Source organism: Carcharodon carcharias, chromosome 31 (genome assembly GCF_017639515.1).
Source record: "Carcharodon carcharias isolate sCarCar2 chromosome 31, sCarCar2.pri, whole genome shotgun sequence".
In the NCBI taxonomy this organism is placed as follows: Eukaryota; Metazoa; Chordata; class Chondrichthyes; order Lamniformes; family Lamnidae; genus Carcharodon; species Carcharodon carcharias.
The window spans coordinates 11,063,145-11,083,901 of NC_054497.1; the positions used below are offsets into that span (position 1 = coordinate 11,063,145).

Genomic DNA, 20,757 nt, shown 5'->3' on the forward strand with positions numbered 1-20,757 from the left:
GACTCCCAGGGCAACTCCCTCTTGACTGTTTACCACTGTGTCACCACCTCTGCCTGGTCTGTCCTGCCGGTGGGACAGAAGATGGTGATGGTGGTGTCTGGGACATTATCTGTAAGGTATGATTCTGTGAGGATGACTATGTCAGGCTGTTGCTTGACTAGTCTGTGGGACAGCTCTCCCAATTTTGGCACTAACCCCAAATGTTAATAAGGAGGACTTTGCAGGGTTACCAGGGCTGAGTTTTCCATTGATGGGTGGTCCGTTCGATTTCATTCCTTTTTTGAGGCTTTGTAGCGGTTTGATACAATTGAGTGGCTGCTTGCTAGGTGAACCACATTGCCGTGGGCCTGGTCACGTGTAGACCAGGTAAGGATGGCAGCTTTCCTTCCTGAAAGGCCATTAGTGAACCAGATAAACCCAACAATTGGTGATGTTTTCATGGTCATCATTAGACTTTTAATTCCAGATTTGAACCCAGGTCCCCAGAGTTTCTGGATTACTAGCCCAACGACAATACCACTCTACCATCGCCTCCTACAAACACCTCCTTTTCAAGTAGTTATCCAATTCTCTTTTGAAAGTTGTTATTGAATTTGCTTCCACAGCACTTTCAGTCACCACATTCAGGATCATAACTCACCTAAAAAATTCCCTTCAACACATTTTTCCTCTCTAATTCTTGGCTTTTTTTGCCAGTTATTTTTAATATGTGCAGGACCTCATGGCCATGTTCATACTGTATAATTCTATGATTCTAAGCTCAGATGGAGGTCATTCAGCCCATTGTGCCTGTGCTAGCTACTTGAAGGAGCTATCCAGTTAGTCCCACACTCCTCTTTCCCACAGCCCTGCACCTGGTTCCCTCTAGAGAAAAAAGCAAAACTTGCATTCATATAGCACCTTTCAGAATCATCAGTCATCAACATCCCTAATCACTTTATAGCCAATGAAGTACTTTTGAAGTGTAGTCACTGTAATGTAAATGACACAGCAGCTAAAATGCACATAGCAAGATCCCACAAACAGTATTGTGATAAGGACCAAATGTTGATTTAGGTGATAAAAACCAAAAAACTGCGGATGCTGGAAATCCAAAACAAAAACAGAAATACCTGGAAAAACTCAGCAGGTCTGGCAGCAGCGTTCTGTTGATGGGTCATGAGCACTCGAAACGTCAACTGTGCTCTTCTCCACCGATGCTGCCAGACCTGCTGAGTTTTTCCAAGTATTTCTGTTTTTGATTTAGGTGATGTTGATTTAGGAGATAAATATTGGCCAGGGCACCAGGGATAAATCCCCTGCTCTTCCTTTGAAACAGTGCCATGGGATCTTATACGTCCACCCAAACATGGGGGTACATGTGGGGGCCTCAGTTTAGTGTCTCATCCAAAAGGTGGCAATTCCAACAGTTGGAAGTAGTGCACTGAAGCATCAGCCTTGATTTTTGCACTCAGACTCTTAGAGTGAGGCTTGAACCCAGAACACTGTGACTCGGAGATGAGAATGCTACTCAATGAGCCACAGCTGGCACTCAAGTTATAGGCAAGATATTCAAGTATTTACCTGGTCCCCTGTTTAATCTTAGGAAAGTGCAAGTTCGGCTGTGGCTTGACTGGCTTAACCCACACTGCCAACCAGTATACAGCACTGTCATGCTTCCAGATTTATATCTAGCCAGGATTACCCCGCCTTCTGCTTTCTATAATGTTGACATGATTGGCGGAAGATGGGGGAAGTGCTGCTATCCCAGGCTTTTCTCTTCCTGGGTCAGAGGCCGGCTTTCTGAGCGTGACGCAGGTCGTTGAAATATAACCTGATGGGAAATGGCTTGGTAGATTCCTGAGAGCCTGGGATGCGTTGGCTCAATTTGTTTAATTCTACAGCTAAAATCGCGAGGAATACTTTGTACCATGGCACAAAAGAATTATGTTGCTGACTGTAAAATATGGTAAAAGGCCTTTTAGTCTTCAATGGGTGATAACTATGGAAAACCTTGGGGGAGGAGATTGAAAACCAATGTTTTGAAACAAAGCCTTGGATTTGGAAGATTGCGGGGTGTAGAATGACGCTCTGGGAGGCTTCTTACTCGAGCAAGACAAACTTTATTTACACGAGAGCTTCCATTGCTGCTCGTATCCAGCCAGCTCCTCATCCATCCATCTTTTTCCCTAGGAAATCCGTCCCTAGAATTTACTCCCCCTGCGCCAGCCACATGTCGGTTGAACAAATCACGTGACCCCCTCCCCCCACCACCACCCCTCAGTTAAACCGACCTTAAAGTGACAGTCATCACAGGGTGATCTGCTCGAGGTGCTCAAAATGTTAAAGTAATTCAAACAAGTAGTTACAGAAAAGTCACTTCTGTTAGGGGAATGGTTTACAAATAGGGTCACAATCTTAAATTTAGCGCTAGACCATTCAGGAGGGAAGCCGGGAAGCGTTCCTTCACGCAAAGGATAATGGAACTCTGGAACATGCCCCCACCTCCAAAAGGTTGTGAATGCTGAAGGTTAATTGAAACTTTTAGGACTGAGATTGATAGGTTTTTTTTTGGAGAAGCGATTTAGAACAAAGACAGGAGAACCGGCAGTGATCTGATTGAATGGTGGAGCAGGCTCGAGGGGCTGAATGGCCTCCTCCTGTACCTAGTAGGGTTGCCAACCCCCCAGGACTAGCCTGGAGTCCCCAGGAATTGAAGGTCACTCCTGTGTGCAACCCTGGAGAAAAATCAGCAGTCGGGGCGTTAGAGAAGATTGTGCTTTTTGTCATTTTCTTTGAACATTTCCCTTTAGCAAATATAAAAATATTACAAACGGGAGGAAAAGGCTGTGTGGCTGGCAGTCAGGTGTCATCCAATTGGGCCACGAGTCTCTTTTGCTTCCCAATTGGCCTAGGAGGGTAGTACGTGACAAGGATGCATGTGTTGGCTGGAGTGCGGGTTAAGTCATATGAGGAAACCCCCAGGAATAAACTGAATCGGAGTTGGCGACCCTGAATCCTAACGTTTTTTTTAAAATATTCTTTCATGGGATGTGGTTCATCGGTGGCAAGGCCCAGCATTTGTTGCCCATCCCTAATTGCCCTTGAACTGAGTGGCTTCCTAGGCCACTTCAGAGGGCAGTTAAGCTGTGGGTCTGGAGGCCACATGTCGGCCAGACCAGGTAAGGACGGCAGATTCCCTTCCCTAAAGGGGTATTAGTGAAGCAGAGGGGGTTTTATGACAATCACGGTCACCATCACTGAGGTTCCAAATTCCAGAATTATTAACTAATTGAATTTAAATTTCACCAAGAGCTGTGGTGGGAATTGAACCCATGTCCCCAGAGCTTTGGCCTGGGCCTCTGGATTAGTGTAAAAGTAAAATACTGCAGCTGCTGGAGATCTGAAATAAAAACAGAAAGCGTTGGAAAAACTCAGTAGGTCTGGCAGTGTCTGTGGAGAGGGAAACAGAGCTAATATTTCAAGCCCAATATGATTACTCTTCAGAACTAGCCTGGGCCTCTGCGTTACTAGTCCAGTGACATGACCACTATGCTACCATCTCCCTCAAAGTAGCTGTGCTGCTAAATGTTAACAGGATATATGTGTCTCTCCCTCTCTCTCGCTCTCTTTCTCTCTCGCTCTCTCATTCCTATCTCCTGCTTCCGTCCGGACTCTGCAGCATGTAAGTCAACAGCTCACTGGATTTCTCTGTAATGTTTTGCATGCTTGCTCGTGTTGAACAGTTTGTTCTCAGCCAGTGCTGGTGAATGGCGAAGCCGGGGTGTGTGTGGGGGGAGGGTCGCTGGCAAGAAGGCCGAGGGTGCAGCCAGTGTTCAATCCTGGCAGTCATTAACCCGTGTGTCCCTTTTCAGAACTAGTGAAGCACAGGCTGACCTTGGCCAATCCTCACAGGATGACTGCATCTCACCACTTGGCTGAGATAAAATGGAATTAAAAAATTTCCTTTCATGATTCATTCTTTCCTCCTCCCTGATTTTCCTGGTTTTTTTTGTCAAGGACACTGTTTGTTTAAAGGAAAGGTGTATGTGATGGCCTGAGACAGTCCCTTGCTGCCTGCCCCTTTCAGAAGGCAACTTTGACAGAAACCTTGGAAGGGGCTTGCCTGGCCTCTCTATTCCATGGACCCCAGATCCTCCTTCCTGTCGCCTCTCATCCTGTGTATGACTGGGCAGTGTGTCAGCCTCTGGTCTGAGCAGCATTTGGTTCCCCCTGAACCTCACTCGCTTGAGGTGTTACCTGATGATATTTTTTTCCCTCTCTTAGCGTGGGTCTGGGAGTTAGACCCAGTGCAATTTGCATGTGCCTGCGTAGTAACTACAGCTTTAAGGATGTAGTGTAGTATCATGTGACAGTGTGAACGAATCAGCCCAGAGCACAAGGAACCTTAGGGGTGGAGTTTTGTGTCTAGTTGTGGATCTTGATGGAAGCATGTTACTGCTGTTGAAGCCCTGTAAATAAAATTCACTGTTTCTTATGAGAAACCTGTCTGAAAAATAAAGTCCATAACAGCCTGAGAATTAGATCCAGCACAATTTGCATTTATGTAGGAGTTAGATCCAGTGTAATTTGCTATTGTCCAGGAATTAGATCCAGTGTAATTTGCATATGTCCAGGAATTAGATCCAGTGCAATCTGCATGTGTCTGGGAGTTAGATCCGGTGTAATTTGTGTGTGTCTGGGAGTTGGATCCGGTGTAATTTGCATATGTCTGGGAGTTAAATCCCATTTAATTTGCATGTGTCTGGGAGTTAGATCCCGTTTAATTTGTGTGTGTCTGGGAGTTAGATCCGGTGTAATTTGCATGTGTCTGGGAGTTTTTCCGATGTAATTTGCATGTGTCAGGGAGTTAGATCGGTGTAATTTGCATGTGTCTGGGAGTTAAATCCCGTTTAATTTCCATGTGTCTGGGATTTAGATCCGGTGTAATTTGCGGGTGTCTGGGAGTTAAATCCTGTTTAATTTGCGTGTGTCTGGAGTTAGATCCAGTGTAATTTGCGTGTGTCTGGGAGTTAGATCCGGTGTAATTTGTGTGTATCTGGGAGTTGGATCTGGTGTAATTTGCATATGTCTGGGAGTTAAATCCCATTTAATTTGCATGTGTCTGGGAGTTAGATCCCGTTTAATTTGCGTGTGTCTGGGAGTTAGATCCCGTTTAATTTGCGTGTGTCTGGGAGTTAGATCCGGTGTAATTTGCATGTGTCTGGGAGTTAGATCCGATGTAATTTGCATGTGTCTGGGAGTTAGATCGGTGTAATTTGCATGTGTCTGGGAGTTAAATCCCGTTTAATTTCCATGTGTCTGGGATTTAGATCCGGTGTAATTTGCGGGTGTCTGGGAGTTAAATCCTGTTTAATTTGCGTGTGTCTGGAGTTAGATCCAGTGTAATTTGCGTGTGTCTGGGAGTTAGATCCGGTGTAATTTGCATATGTCTGGGAGTTAAATCCCGTTTAATTTCCATGTGTCTGGGAATTAAATCCCGTTTAATTTGCGTGCGTCTGGGAGTTGGATCCGGTGTCATTTGCGTGTGTCTGGGAGTTAGATCCAGTGCGTTGCGAGTGTGGCACTGGTACTGTATGGTGCAAGTATTTGGGAGGATATTATTGGTGGACACTTGTACTCACAGGTAGACAGGAGCTGTAAAGCACCACTAACTGGAAATAAATTCTGCTGCTGATGGGCTTTCCTTCTTGAGCAGGTGCAGACGCTGAATGAGCAGGAATGGGAACGTGCCCAACAGGCTAACGTCCTCGCCAATGTAGCCCAAGCCTTTGAAAGCGACGTGGACGGCTCGGACATCGAGGATGATGACCGGGAGACGATATTCAGCTCGGCTGACGTCCTGTCCCCGAGTGGGCAGACAGACGTCCAGACGCTCGCCCTGATGCTTCAGGAACAGCTGGAAGCCATCAACAAGGAAATCAGGTGAGATGGGTTCACCTGAGGAAGCCTGGCCTTTCAAACCCGTTGCCCTGCTGCCAGCATTGGGTGGAGCTGCCCCACATCTCAGTGAGAGGGAGTCATGTGCAGACGTTAATCTGCTGATGAACTCACTAGTGAACAGAGGTGCTCCCGTCTGGGAGGACCCAGGGTTAAAATGACACCTTTCGCCTAATGGTGTTGCCCATATTCGGCGGCGGACAAAGCCAGCACTCTCTTCCCAACACACACAGACACCTGCTCCCCTCTCACACACAGACTCCCTCTCACACAGACTCCCTCTCACACAGACTCCCTCACACACAGACTCCCTCACACACAGACTCCCTCTCACACACAGACTCCCTCTCACACACAGACTCCCTCACACACAGACTCCCTCTCACACACAGACTCCCTCTCACACAGACTCCCTCTCACACAGACTCCCACTTCCCTCTCACACACACTCCCTCATGCACAGTCTCCCTCTCACACAGTCTCCCTCTCACACACAGACTCCCTCTCACACAGACTCCCTCACACACAGACTCCCTCACACACAGACTCCCTCTCACACACAGACTCCCTCTCACACACAGACTCCCTCTCACACACAGACTCCCTCTCACACAGACTCCCTCACACACAGACTCCCTCACACACAGACTCCCTCTCACACACAGACTCCCTCACACACAGACTCCCTCTCACACACAGACTCCCTCTCACACAGACTCCCTCTCACACAGACTCCCACTTCCCTCTCACACACACTCCCTCATGCACAGTCTCCCTCTCACACAGTCTCCCTCTCACACACAGACTCCCTCACACACAGACTCCCTCTCACACACAGACTCCCTCACACACAGACTCCCTCTCACACACAGACTCCCTCACACACAGACTCCCTCTCACACACAGACTCCCTCTCACACAGACTCCCTCTCACACAGACTCCCACTTCCCTCTCACACACACTCCCTCATGCACAGTCTCCCTCTCACATAGTCTCCCTCTCACATAGTCTCCCTCTCACACACAGACTCCCTCTCACACAGACTCCCTCACACACACACTCCCTCACACACACACTCCCTCTCACACAGACTCCCTCTCACACAGACTCCCTCTCACACAGACTCCCTCTCACACAGTCTCCCTCTCAAACAGACTCCCTCACACACAGACTCCCTCACACACACACTCCCTCTCACACAGACTCCCTCTCACACAGACTCCCTCACACACAGACTCCCTCACACACAGACTCCCTCTCACACAGACTCCCTCTCACACAGACTCCCTCACACACAGACTCCCTCACACACACACTCCCTCTCACACAGACTCCCTCTCACACAGTCTCCCTCTCACACACAGACTCCCTCTCACACAGACTCCCTCACACACACACTCCCTCCCACACAGACTCCCTCTCACACAGACTCCCGCTCCCTCTCACACAGACTCCCTCACACACAGACTCCCTCACACACAGACTCCCTCTCACACACAGACTCCCTCACACACAGACTCCCTCTCACACACAGACTCCCTCTCACACAGACTCCCTCTCACACAGACTCCCACTTCCCTCTCACACACACTCCCTCATGCACAGTCTCCCTCTCACACAGTCTCCCTCTCACACACACACTCCCTCACACACAGACTCCCTCTCACACACAGACTCCCTCACACACAGACTCCCTCTCACACACAGACTCCCTCACACACGGACTCCCTCTCACACACAGACTCCCTCTCACACAGACTCCCTCTCACACAGACTCCCACTTCCCTCTCACACACACTCCCTCATGCACAGTCTCCCTCTCACATAGTCTCCCTCTCACATAGTCTCCCTCTCACACACAGACTCCCTCTCACACAGACTCCCTCACACACACACTCCCTCACACACACACTCCCTCTCACACAGACTCCCTCTCACACAGACTCCCTCTCACACAGACTCCCTCTCACACAGTCTCCCTCTCAAACAGACTCCCTCACACACAGACTCCCTCACACACACACTCCCTCTCACACAGACTCCCTCTCACACAGACTCCCTCACACACAGACTCCCTCACACACAGACTCCCTCTCACACAGACTCCCTCTCACACAGACTCCCTCACACACAGACTCCCTCACACACACACTCCCTCTCACACAGACTCCCTCTCACACAGTCTCCCTCTCACACACAGACTCCCTCTCACACAGACTCCCTCACACACACACTCCCTCCCACACAGACTCCCTCTCACACAGACTCCCGCTCCCTCACACACAGACTCCCTCTCACACAGACTCTCTCTCACACAGACACCCTCACACACAGACTCCCTCACACACACACTCCCTCTCACACAGACTCCCTCTCACACAGACTCCCTCTCACACAGACTCCCTCTCACACAGACTCCCTCTCACACAGACTCCCTCTCACACAGACTCCCTCACACACAGACTCCCTCACACACAGACTCCCTCACACACAGACTCCCTCTCACACAGACTCCCTCACACACAGACTCCCTCACACACAGACTCCCTCTCACACAGACTCCCTCTCACACAGACTCCCTCACACACAGACTCCCTCTCACACAGACTCCCTCTCACACACAGACTCCCTCTCACACAGACTCCCTCACACACAGACTCCCTCTCACACAGACTCCCTCTCACACAGACTCCCTCTCACACAGACTCCCTCACACACAGACACCCTCTCACACAGACTCCCTCACACACAGACTCCCTCTCACACAGACTCCCTCTCACACAGACTCCCTCTCACACAGACTCCCTCTCACACACACTCCCTCTCACACAGACTCCCTCTCACACAGTCTCCCTCTCACACACAGACTCCCTCTCACACAGACTCCCGCTCCTTCACTCCCTCTCACACAGACTCCCTCACACACAGACTCCCTCTCACACAGACTCCCTCTCACACAGACTCCCTCTCACACAGACTCCCTCTCACACAGACTCCCTCACACACAGACTCCCTCTCACACAGACTCCCTCTCACACAGTCTCCCTCTCACACACAGACTCCCTCTCACACAGACTCCCTCACACACAGACTCCCTCTCACACACACTCCCTCTCACACAGACTCCCTCACACACACACTCCCTCTCACACAGACTCCCTCTCACACAGACTCCCGCTCCCTCACACACAGACTCCCTCTCACACAGACTCCCTCTCACACAGACTCCCTCACACACAGACTCCCTCACACACACACTCCCTCTCACACAGACTCCCTCACACACACACTCCCTCTCACACACACTCCCTCTCACACACACTCCCTCTCACACAGACTCCCTCTCACACAGTCTCCCTCTCACACACAGACTCCCTCTCACACAGACTCCCTCTCACACAGTCTCCCTCTCACACACAGACTCCCTCTCACACAGTCTCCCTCTCACACACAGTCTCCCTCTCACACACAGACTCCCTCTCACACAGACTCCCTCACACACAGACTCCCTCTCACACAGACTCCCTCTCACACAGACTCTCTCTCACACAGACTCCCTCTCACACACACTCCCTCTCACACAGACCCTCTCACACAGTCTCCCTCTCACACAGAGACTCCCTCTCACACAGACTCCCTCTCACACAGACTCCCTCTCACACAGACTCCCTCACACACAGACTCCCTCACACACAGACTCCCTCTCACACAGACTCCCTCTCACACAGACTCCCTCACACACAGACTCCCGCTCCCTCACTCCCTCTCACACAGACTCCCTCTCACACAGACTCCCGCTCCCTCACTCCCTCTCACACAGACTCCCTCTCACACAGACTCCCTCACACACACACTCCCTCACACACAGACTCCCTCTCACACAGACTCCCTCTCACACAGACTCCCTCTCACACACACTCCCTCTCACACACACACTCCCTCTCACACAGACTCCCTCACACACAGTCTCCCTCTCTCACACAGACTCCCTCACACACAGACTCCCTCACACACACACTCCCTCTCACACAGACTCCCTCACACACAGTCTCCCTCTCTCACACAGACTCCCTCACACACAGACTCCCTCACACACAGACTCCCTCACACACAGACTCCCTCACACACAGACTCCCTCACACACAGACTCCCTCACACACAGACTCCCTCACACACAGACTCCCTCACACACAGACTCCCTCTCTCACACAGACTCCCTCACACACAGACTCCCTCTCACACAGACTCCCTCTCATACAGTCTCCCTCTCACACAGACTCCCTCTCACACAGACTCCCTCACACACAGACTCCCTCTCACACAGACTCCCTCTCACACAGACTCCCTCTCACACAGTCTCCCTCTCACACACAGACTCCCTCTCACACAGACTCCCTCTCACACAGTCTCCCTCTCACACACAGACTCCCTCACACACAGACTCCCTCTCTCACACAGACTCCCTCACACACAGACTCCCTCTCACACTGACTCCCTCTCGCACAGACTCCCTCTCACACAGACTCCCTCACACACAGACTCCCTCTCACACACACTCCCTATCACACAGACTCCCTCACACACAGACTCCCTCTCACACAGTCTCCCTCACACACAGTCTCCCTCACACACAGACTCCCTCTCACACACAGACTCCCTCACACGCACACTCCCTCTCACACACAGACTCCCTCTCACACACAGTCTCCCTCACACACAGACTCCCTCTCACACACAGACTCCCTCTCACACACAGACTCCCTCTCACACACAGACTCCCTCTCACACAGACTCCCTCTCACACAGACTCCCTCTCACACAGACTCCCTCTCACACACAGACTCCCTCACACACAGACTCCCTCACACACAGACTCCCTCTCACACAGACTCCCGCTCCCTCACTCCCTCTCACACAGACTCCCTCACACACAGACTCCCTCACACACAGACTCCCTCTCACACAGACTCCCTCACACACAGACTCCCTCTCACACACAGACTCCCTCTCACACAGACTCCCTCACACACAGACTCCCTCTCACACACAGACTCCCTCTCACACAGACTCCCTCACACACAGATTCCCTCTCACACAGTCTCCCTCTCACACAGACTCCCTCTCACACAGACTCCCTCACACACAGACTCCCTCACACACACACTCCCTCTCACACAGACTCCCTCACACACAGACTCCCTCTCACACACACTCCCTCTCACACAGACTCCCTCACACACACACTCCCTCTCACACAGACTCCCTCTCACACAGACTCCCGCTCCCTCACACACAGACTCCCTCTCACACAGACTCCCTCTCACACAGACTCCCTCACACACAGACTCCCTCACACACACACTCCCTCTCACACAGACTCCCTCTCACACAGACTCCCTCTCACACAGACTCCCTCTCACACACACTCCCTCTCACACAGACTCCCTCTCACACACACTCCCTCTCACACAGACTCCCTCACACACAGACTCCCTCACACACAGACTCCCTCACACAGTCTCCCTCTCACACAGTCTCCCTCTCACACACAGACTCCCTCTCACACAGACTCCCTCACACACAGACTCCCACTCACACAGACTCCCTCTCACACAGACTCCCTCTCACACAGACTCCCTCACACACAGACTCCCTCTCACACAGACTCCCGCTCACACAGACTCCCTCTCACACAGACTCCCTCACACACAGACTCCCTCACACACAGACTCCCTCTCACACAGACTCCCTCTCACACAGACTCCCTCTCACACAGACTCCCTCTCACACAGACTCCCTCACACACAGACTCCCTCTCACACAGACTCCCTCTCACACAGACTCCCTCACACACAGACTCCCTCTCACACAGACTCCCGCTCCCTCACTCCCTCTCACACAGACTCCCTCTCACACAGACTCCCTCACACACACACTCCCTCACACACAGACTCCCTCTCACACAGACTCCCTCTCACACAGACTCCCTCTCACACAGACTCCCTCTCACACACAGACTCCCTCTCACACACACTCCCTCTCACACAGACTCCCTCTCACACACAGACTCCCTCTCACACAGACTCCCTCACACACAGACTCCCTCTCACACACACTCCCTCTCACACAGACTCCCTCACACACACACTCCCTCACACACAGACTCCCTCTCACACAGACTCCCTCTCACACAGACTCCCTCTCACACAGACTCCCTCTCACACAGACTCCCTCACACACAGACTCCCTCTCACACAGACACCCTCTCATACACACTCCCTCTCACACAGTCTCCCTCTCACACAGACTCCCTCACACACAGTCTCCCTCTGTCACACAGACTCCCTCTCACACAGACTCCCTCACACACAGACTCCCTCACACACAGACTCCCTCACACACAGACTCCCTCACACACCGACTCCCTCTCTCACACAGACTCCCTCACACACAGACTCCCTCTCACACAGACTCCCTCTCACACAGACTCCCTCTCACACAGTCTCCCTCTCACACACAGACTCCCTCTCACACAGACTCCCTCTCACACAGTCTCCCTCTCACACACAGACTCCCTCACACACAGACTCCCTCTCTCACACAGACTCCCTCACACACAGACTCCCTCTCACACAGACTCCCTCTCACACAGACTCCCTCTCACACAGACTCCCTCACACACAGACTCCCTCTCACACACACTCCCTATCACACAGACTCCCTCACACACAGACTCCCTCTCACACAGTCTCCCTCACACACAGTCTCCCTCACACACAGACTCCCTCTCACACACAGACTCCCTCACACACACACTCCCTCTCACACACAGACTCCCTCTCACACACAGTCTCCCTCTCACACAGACTCCCTCTCACACAGACTCCCTCTCACACACAGACTCCCTCTCACACAGACTCCCTCACACACAGACTCCCTCTCACACAGACTCCCTCTCACACAGACTCCCTCTCACACAGACTCCCTCACACACAGACACCCTCTCACACAGACTCCCTCACACACAGACTCCCTCTCACACAGACTCCCTCTCACACAGACTCCCTCTCACACAGACTCCCTCACACACAGACTCCCTCTCACACAGACTCCCTCTCACACAGTCTCCCTCTCACACACAGACTCCCTCTCACACAGACTCCCTCACACACACAGACTCCCTCTCACACAGACTCCCTCTCACACACAGACTCCCACTCACACAGACTCCCTCTCACACAGACTCCCTCTCACACACACTCCCTCTCACACACACTCCCTCTCACACAGACTCCCTCTCACACAGTCTCCCTCTCACACACAGACTCCCTCTCACACAGACTCCCTCTCACACAGTCTCCCTCTCACACACAGACTCCCTCTCACACAGTCTCCCTCTCACACACAGTCTCCCTCTCACACACAGACTCCCTCTCACACAGACTCCCTCACACACAGACTCCCTCTCACACAGACTCCCTCTCACACAGACTCCCTCTCACACAGACTCCCTCACACACAGACTCCCTCACACACAGACTCCCTCACACACACACTCCCTCTCACACAGACTCCCTCTCACACAGACTCCCTCTCACACAGACTCCCTCTCACACAGTCTCCCTCTCACACAGAGACTCCCTCTCACACAGAGACTCCCTCTCACACAGACTCCCTCTCACACAGACTCCCTCTCACACAGTCTCCCTCTCACACAGAGACTCCCTCTCACACAGACTCCCTCTCACACAGACTCCCTCTCACACAGTCTCCCTCTCACACAGAGACTCCCTCTCACACAGACTCCCTCACACACAGACTCCCTCTCACACAGACTCCCTCTCACACAGACTCCCTCACACACAGACTCCCGCTCCCTCACTCCCTCTCACACAGACTCCCTCTCACACAGACTCCCGCTCCCTCACTCCCTCTCACACAGACTCCCTCTCACACAGACTCCCTCACACACAGACTCCCTCTCACACAGACTCCCTCTCACACAGACTCCCTCTCACACAGACTCCCTCTCACACACACTCCCTCTCACACACACACTCCCTCTCACACAGACTCCCTCACACACAGTCTCCCTCTCTCACACAGACTCCCTCACACACAGACTCCCTCACACACAGACTCCCTCACACACAGACTCCCTCTCTCACACAGACTCCCTCACACACAGACTCCCTCTCACACAGACTCCCTCTCATACAGTCTCCCTCTCACACAGACTCCCTCTCACACAGACTCCCTCACACACAGACTCCCTCTCACACAGACTCCCTCTCACACAGACTCCCTCTCACACAGTCTCCCTCTCACACACAGACTCCCTCTCACACACAGACTCCCTCTCACACAGACTCCCTCTCACACAGTCTCCCTCTCACACACAGACTCCCTCACACACAGACTCCCTCTCTCACACAGACTCCCTCACACACAGACTCCCTCTCACACTGACTCCCTCTCGCACAGACTCCCTCTCACACAGACTCCCTCACACACAGACTCCCTCTCACACACACTCCCTATCACACAGACTCCCTCACACACAGACTCCCTCTCACACAGTCTCCCTCACACACAGTCTCCCTCACACACAGACTCCCTCTCACACACAGACTCCCTCACACACACACTCCCTCTCACACACAGACTCCCTCTCACACACAGTCTCCCTCACACACAGACTCCCTCTCACACACAGACTCCCTCTCACACACAGACTCCCTCTGACACACAGACTCCCTCTGACACACAGACTCCCTCTCACACAGACTCCCTCTCACACAGACTCCCTCTCACACAGACTCCCTCTCACACACAGACTCCCTCACACACAGACTCCCTCACACACAGACTCCCTCTCACACAGACTCCCGCTCCCTCACTCCCTCTCACACAGACTCCCTCACACACAGACTCCCTCTCACACAGACTCCCTCTCACACAGACTCCCTCACACACAGACTCCCTCTCACACACAGACTCCCTCTCACACAGACTCCCTCACACACAGACTCCCTCTCACACACAGACTCCCTCTCACACAGACTCCCTCACACACAGATTCCCTCTCACACAGTCTCCCTCTCACACAGACTCCCTCTCACACAGACTCCCTCTCACACAGACTCCCTCACACACAGACTCCCTCACACACACACTCCCTCTCACACAGACTCCCTCACACACAGACTCCCTCTCACACACACTCCCTCTCACACAGACTCCCTCACACACACACTCCCTCTCACACAGACTCCCTCTCACACAGACTCCCGCTCCCTCACACACAGACTCCCTCTCACACAGACTCCCTCTCACACAGACTCCCTCACACACAGACTCCCTCACACACACACTCCCTCTCACACAGACTCCCTCTCACACAGACTCCCTCTCACACACACTCCCTCTCACACAGACTCCCTCTCACACACACTCCCTCTCACACAGACTCCCTCACACACAGACTCCCTCACACACAGACTCCCTCACACAGTCTCCCTCTCACAAAGTCTCCCTCTCACACACAGACTCCCTCTCACACAGACTCCCTCACACACAGACTCCCACTCACACAGACTCCCACTCACACAGACTCCCTCTCACACAGACTCCCTCTCACACAGACTCCCTCTCACACAGACTCCCTCACACACAGACTCCCTCACACACAGACTCCCTCACACACACACTCCCTCTCACACAGACTCCCTCTCACACAGACTCCCTCTCACACACACTCCCTCTCACACACACACTCCCTCTCACACAGACTCCCTCACACACAGTCTCCCTCTCTCACACAGACTCCCTCACACACAGACTCCCTCACACACAGACTCCCTCACACACAGACTCCCTCACACACAGACTCCCTCTCTCACACAGACTCCCTCACACACAGACTTCCTCTCACACAGACTCCCTCTCATACAGTCTCCCTCTCACACAGACTCCCTCTCACACAGACTCCCTCACACACAGACTCCCTCTCACACAGACTCCCTCTCACACAGACTCCCTCTCACACAGTCTCCCTCTCACACACAGACTCCCTCTCACACAGACTCCCTCTCACACAGTCTCCCTCTCACACAGACTCCCTCTCACACAGACTCCCTCTCACACAGTCTCCCTCTCACACACAGACTCCCTCACACACAGACTCCCTCTCTCACACTGACTCCCTCTCGCACAGACTCCCTCTCACACAGACTCCCTCACACACAGACTCCCTCTCACACACACTCCCTATCACACAGACTCCCTCACACACAGACTCCCTCTCACACAGTCTCCCTCACACACAGTCTCCCTCACACACAGACACCCTCTCACACACAGGCTCCCTCACACGCACACTCCCTCTCACACACAGACTCCCTCTCACACACAGTCTCCCTCACACACAGACTCCCTCTCACACACAGACTCCCTCTCACACACAGACTCCCTCTCACACACAGACTCCCTCTGACACACAGACTCCCTCTCACACAGACTCCCTCTCACACAGACTCCCTCTCACACAGACTCCCTCTCACACACAGACTCCCTCACACACAGACTCCCTCACACACAGACTCCCTCTCACACAGACTCCCGCTCCCTCACTCCCTCTCACACAGACTCCCTCACACACAGACTCCCTCTCACACACAGACTCCCTCTCACACAGACTCCCTCACACACAGACTCCCTCTCACACACAGACTCCCTCTCACACACACTCCCTCACACACAGATTCCCTCTCACACAGTCTCCCTCTCACACAGACTCCCTCTCACACAGACTCCCTCACACACAGACTCCCTCACACACACACTCCCTCTCACACAGACTCCCTCACACACAGACTCCCTCACACACACACTCCCTCTCACACAGACTCCCTCTCACACAGACTCCCGCTCCCTCACACACAGACTCCCTCTCACACAGACTCCCTCTCACACAGACTCCCTCACACACAGACTCCCTCACACACACACTCCCTCTCACACAGACTCCCTCTCACACAGACTCCCTCTCACACAGACTCCCTCTCACACACACTCCCTCTCACACAGACTCCCTCTCACAAACACTCCCTCTCACACAGACTCCCTCACACACAGACTCCCTCACACACAGACTCCCTCACACAGTCTCCCTCTCACACAGTCTCCCTCTCACACACAGACTCCCTCTCACACAGACTCCCTCACACACACACTCCCACTCACACAGACTCCCTCTCACACAGACTCCCTCACACACAGACTCCCTCTCACACAGACTCCCTCTCACACAGACTCCCTCTCACACAGACTCCCTCTCACACAGACTCCCTCACACACAGACTCCCTCTCACACAGACTCCCTCTCACACAGACTCCCTCTCACACAGACTCCCTCACACACAGACTCCCTCACACACAGACTCCCGCTCCCTCACTCCCTCTCACACAGACTCCCTCTCACACAGACTCCCGCTCCCTCACTCCCTCTCACACAGACTCCCTCTCACACAGACTCCCTCACACACACACTCCCTCACACACAGACTCCCTCTCACACAGACTCCCTCTCACACAGACTCCCTCTCACACACACTCCCTCTCACACACACTCCCTCTCACACACACTCCCTCTCACACAGACTCCCTCACACACAGACTCCCTCACACACACACTCCCTCTCACACAGACACCCTCACACACACACTCCCTCACACACAGACTCCCTCTCACACAGACTCCCTCTCACACAGACTCCCTCTCACACAGACTCCCTCACACACAGACTCCCTCTCACACAGACACCCTCTCACACACACTCCCTCTCACACACACACTCCCTCTCACACAGACTCCCTCACACACAGTCTCCCTCTGTCACACAGACTCCCTCTCACACAGACTCCCTCACACACAGACTCCCTCACACACAGACTCCCTCACACACAGACACCCTCACACACCGACTCCCTCTCTCACACAGACTCCCTCACACACAGACTCCCTCTCACACAGACTCCCTCTCACACAGACTCCCTCTCACACAGTCTCCCTCTCACACACAGACTCCCTCTCACACAGACTCCCTCTCACACAGTCTCCCTCTCACACACAGACTCCCTCACACACAGACTCCCTCTCTCACACAGACTCCCTCACACACAGACTCCCTCTCACACAGACTCCCTCTCACACAGACTCCCTCTCACACAGACTCCCTCACACACAGACTCCCTCTCACACACACTCCCTATCACACAGACTCCCTCACACACAGACTCCCTCTCACACAGTCTCCCTCACACACAGTCTCCCTCACACACAGACTCCCTCTCACACACAGACTCCCTCACACACACACTCCCTCTCACACACAGACTCCCTCTCACACACAGTCTCCCTCTCACACAGACTCCCTCTCACACAGACTCCCTCTCACACACAGACTCCCTCTCACACAGACTCCCTCACACACAGACTCCCTCTCACACAGACTCCCTCTCACACAGACTCCCTCTCACACAGACTCCCTCTCACACAGACTCCCTCACACACAGACACCCTCTCACACAGACTCCCTCACACACAGACTCCCTCTCACACAGACTCCCTCTCACACAGACTCCCTCTCACACAGACTCCCTCACACACAGACTCCCTCTCACACAGACTCCCTCTCACACAGTCTCCCTCTCACACACAGACTCCCTCTCACACAGACTCCCTCACACACACAGACTCCCTCTCACACAGACTCCCTCTCACACACAGACTCCCACTCACACAGACTCCCTCTCACACAGACTCCCTCTCACACACACTCCCTCTCACACACACTCCCTCTCACACAGACTCCCTCTCACACACAGACTCCCTCTCACACAGACTCCCTCTCACACAGTCTCCCTCTCACACACACTCCCTCTCACACACACTCCCTCACACACAGACTCCCTCTCACACAGTCTCCCTCTCACACACAGACTCCCTCTCACACAGACTCCCTCACACACAGACTCCCTCTCACACAGACTCCCTCTCACACAGACTCCCTCTCACACAGACTCCCTCACACACAGACTCCCTCACACACACACTCCCTCTCACACAGACTCCCTCTCACACAGACTCCCTCTCACACACACTCCCTCTCACACAGACCCTCTCACACAGTCTCCCTCTCACACAGAGACTCCCTCTCACACAGACTCCCTCTCACACAGACTCCCTCTCACACAGACTCCCTCTCACACAGACTCCCTCACACACAGACTCCCTCACACACAGACTCCCTCTCACACAGACTCCCTCTCACACAGACTCCCTCACACACAGACTCCCGCTCCCTCACTCCCTCTCACACAGACTCCCTCTCACACAGACTCCCGCTCCCTCACTCCCTCTCACACAGACTCCCTCTCACACAGACTCCCTCACACACACACTCCCTCACACACAGACTCCCTCTCACACAGACTCCCTCTCACACAGACTCCCTCTCACACACACTCCCTCTCACACACACACTCCCTCTCACACAGACTCCCTCACACACAGTCTCCCTCTCTCACACAGACTCCCTCACACACAGACTCCCTCACACACAGACTCCCTCACACACAGACTCCCTCTCTCACACAGACTCCCTCACACACAGACTCCCTCTCACACAGACTCCCTCTCAAACAGTCTCCCTCTCACACAGACTCCCTCTCACACAGACTCCCTCACACACAGACTCCCTCTCACACAGACTCCCTCTCACACAGACTCCCTCTCACACAGTCTCCCTCTCACACACAGACTCCCTCTCACACAGACTCCCTCTCACACAGTCTCCCTCTCACACACAGACTCCCTCACACACAGACTCCCTCTCTCACACAGACTCCCTCTCACACTGACTCCCTCTCGCACAGACTCCCTCTCACACAGACTCCCTCACACACAGACTCCCTCTCACACACACTCCCTATCACACAGACTCCCTCACACACAGACTCCCTCTCACACAGTCTCCCTCACACACAGTCTCCCTCACACACAGACTCCCTCTCACACACAGACTCCCTCACACACACACTCCCTCTCACACACAGACTCCCTCTCACACACAGTCTCCCTCACACACAGACTCCCTCTCACACACAGACTCCCTCTCACACACAGACTCCCTCTCACACACAGACTCCCTCTGACACACAGACTCCCTCTCACACAGACTCCCTCTCACACAGACTCCCTCTCACACAGACTCCCTCTCACACAGACTCCCTCTCACACACAGACTCCCTCACACACAGACTCCCTCACACACAGACTCCCTCTCACACAGACTCCCGCTCCCTCACTCCCTCTCACACAGACTCCCTCACACACAGACTCCCTCTCACACAGACTCCCTCTCACACAGACTCCCTCACACACAGACTCCCTCTCACACACAGACTCCCTCTCACACAGACTCCCTCACACACAGACTCCCTCTCACACACAGACTCCCTCTCACACAGACTCCCTCACACACAGATTCCCTCTCACACAGTCTCCCTCTCACACAGACTCCCTCTCACACAGACTCCCTCACACACAGACTCCCTCACACACACACTCCCTCTCACACAGACTCCCTCACACACAGACTCCCTCACACACAGACTCCCTCTCACACAGACTCCCTCTCACACAGACTCCCTCACACACAGACTCCCTCACACACACACTCCCTCTCACACAGACTCCCTCTCACACAGACTCCCTCTCACACACACTCCCTCTCACACAGACTCCCTCTCAC

The 20,757-nt window shown here is 53.3% G+C and overlaps 1 protein-coding gene across 10 annotated transcripts in view; it reads left to right on the forward strand.

Moving 5' to 3' along the window:
* ppfia3 (PTPRF interacting protein alpha 3) overlaps positions 1-20,757 on the forward strand; it is a 241,101-nt gene that overhangs the window by 165,819 nt on the left and 54,525 nt on the right. For all 10 annotated transcript variants that reach the window (XM_041178004.1, XM_041177994.1, XM_041178001.1 and 7 more), the window contains one exon: positions 5,699-5,925. In XM_041178004.1, the coding sequence (XP_041033938.1) occupies positions 5,699-5,925 (227 nt within the window). The remainder of the gene's footprint in view (positions 1-5,698; positions 5,926-20,757) is intronic.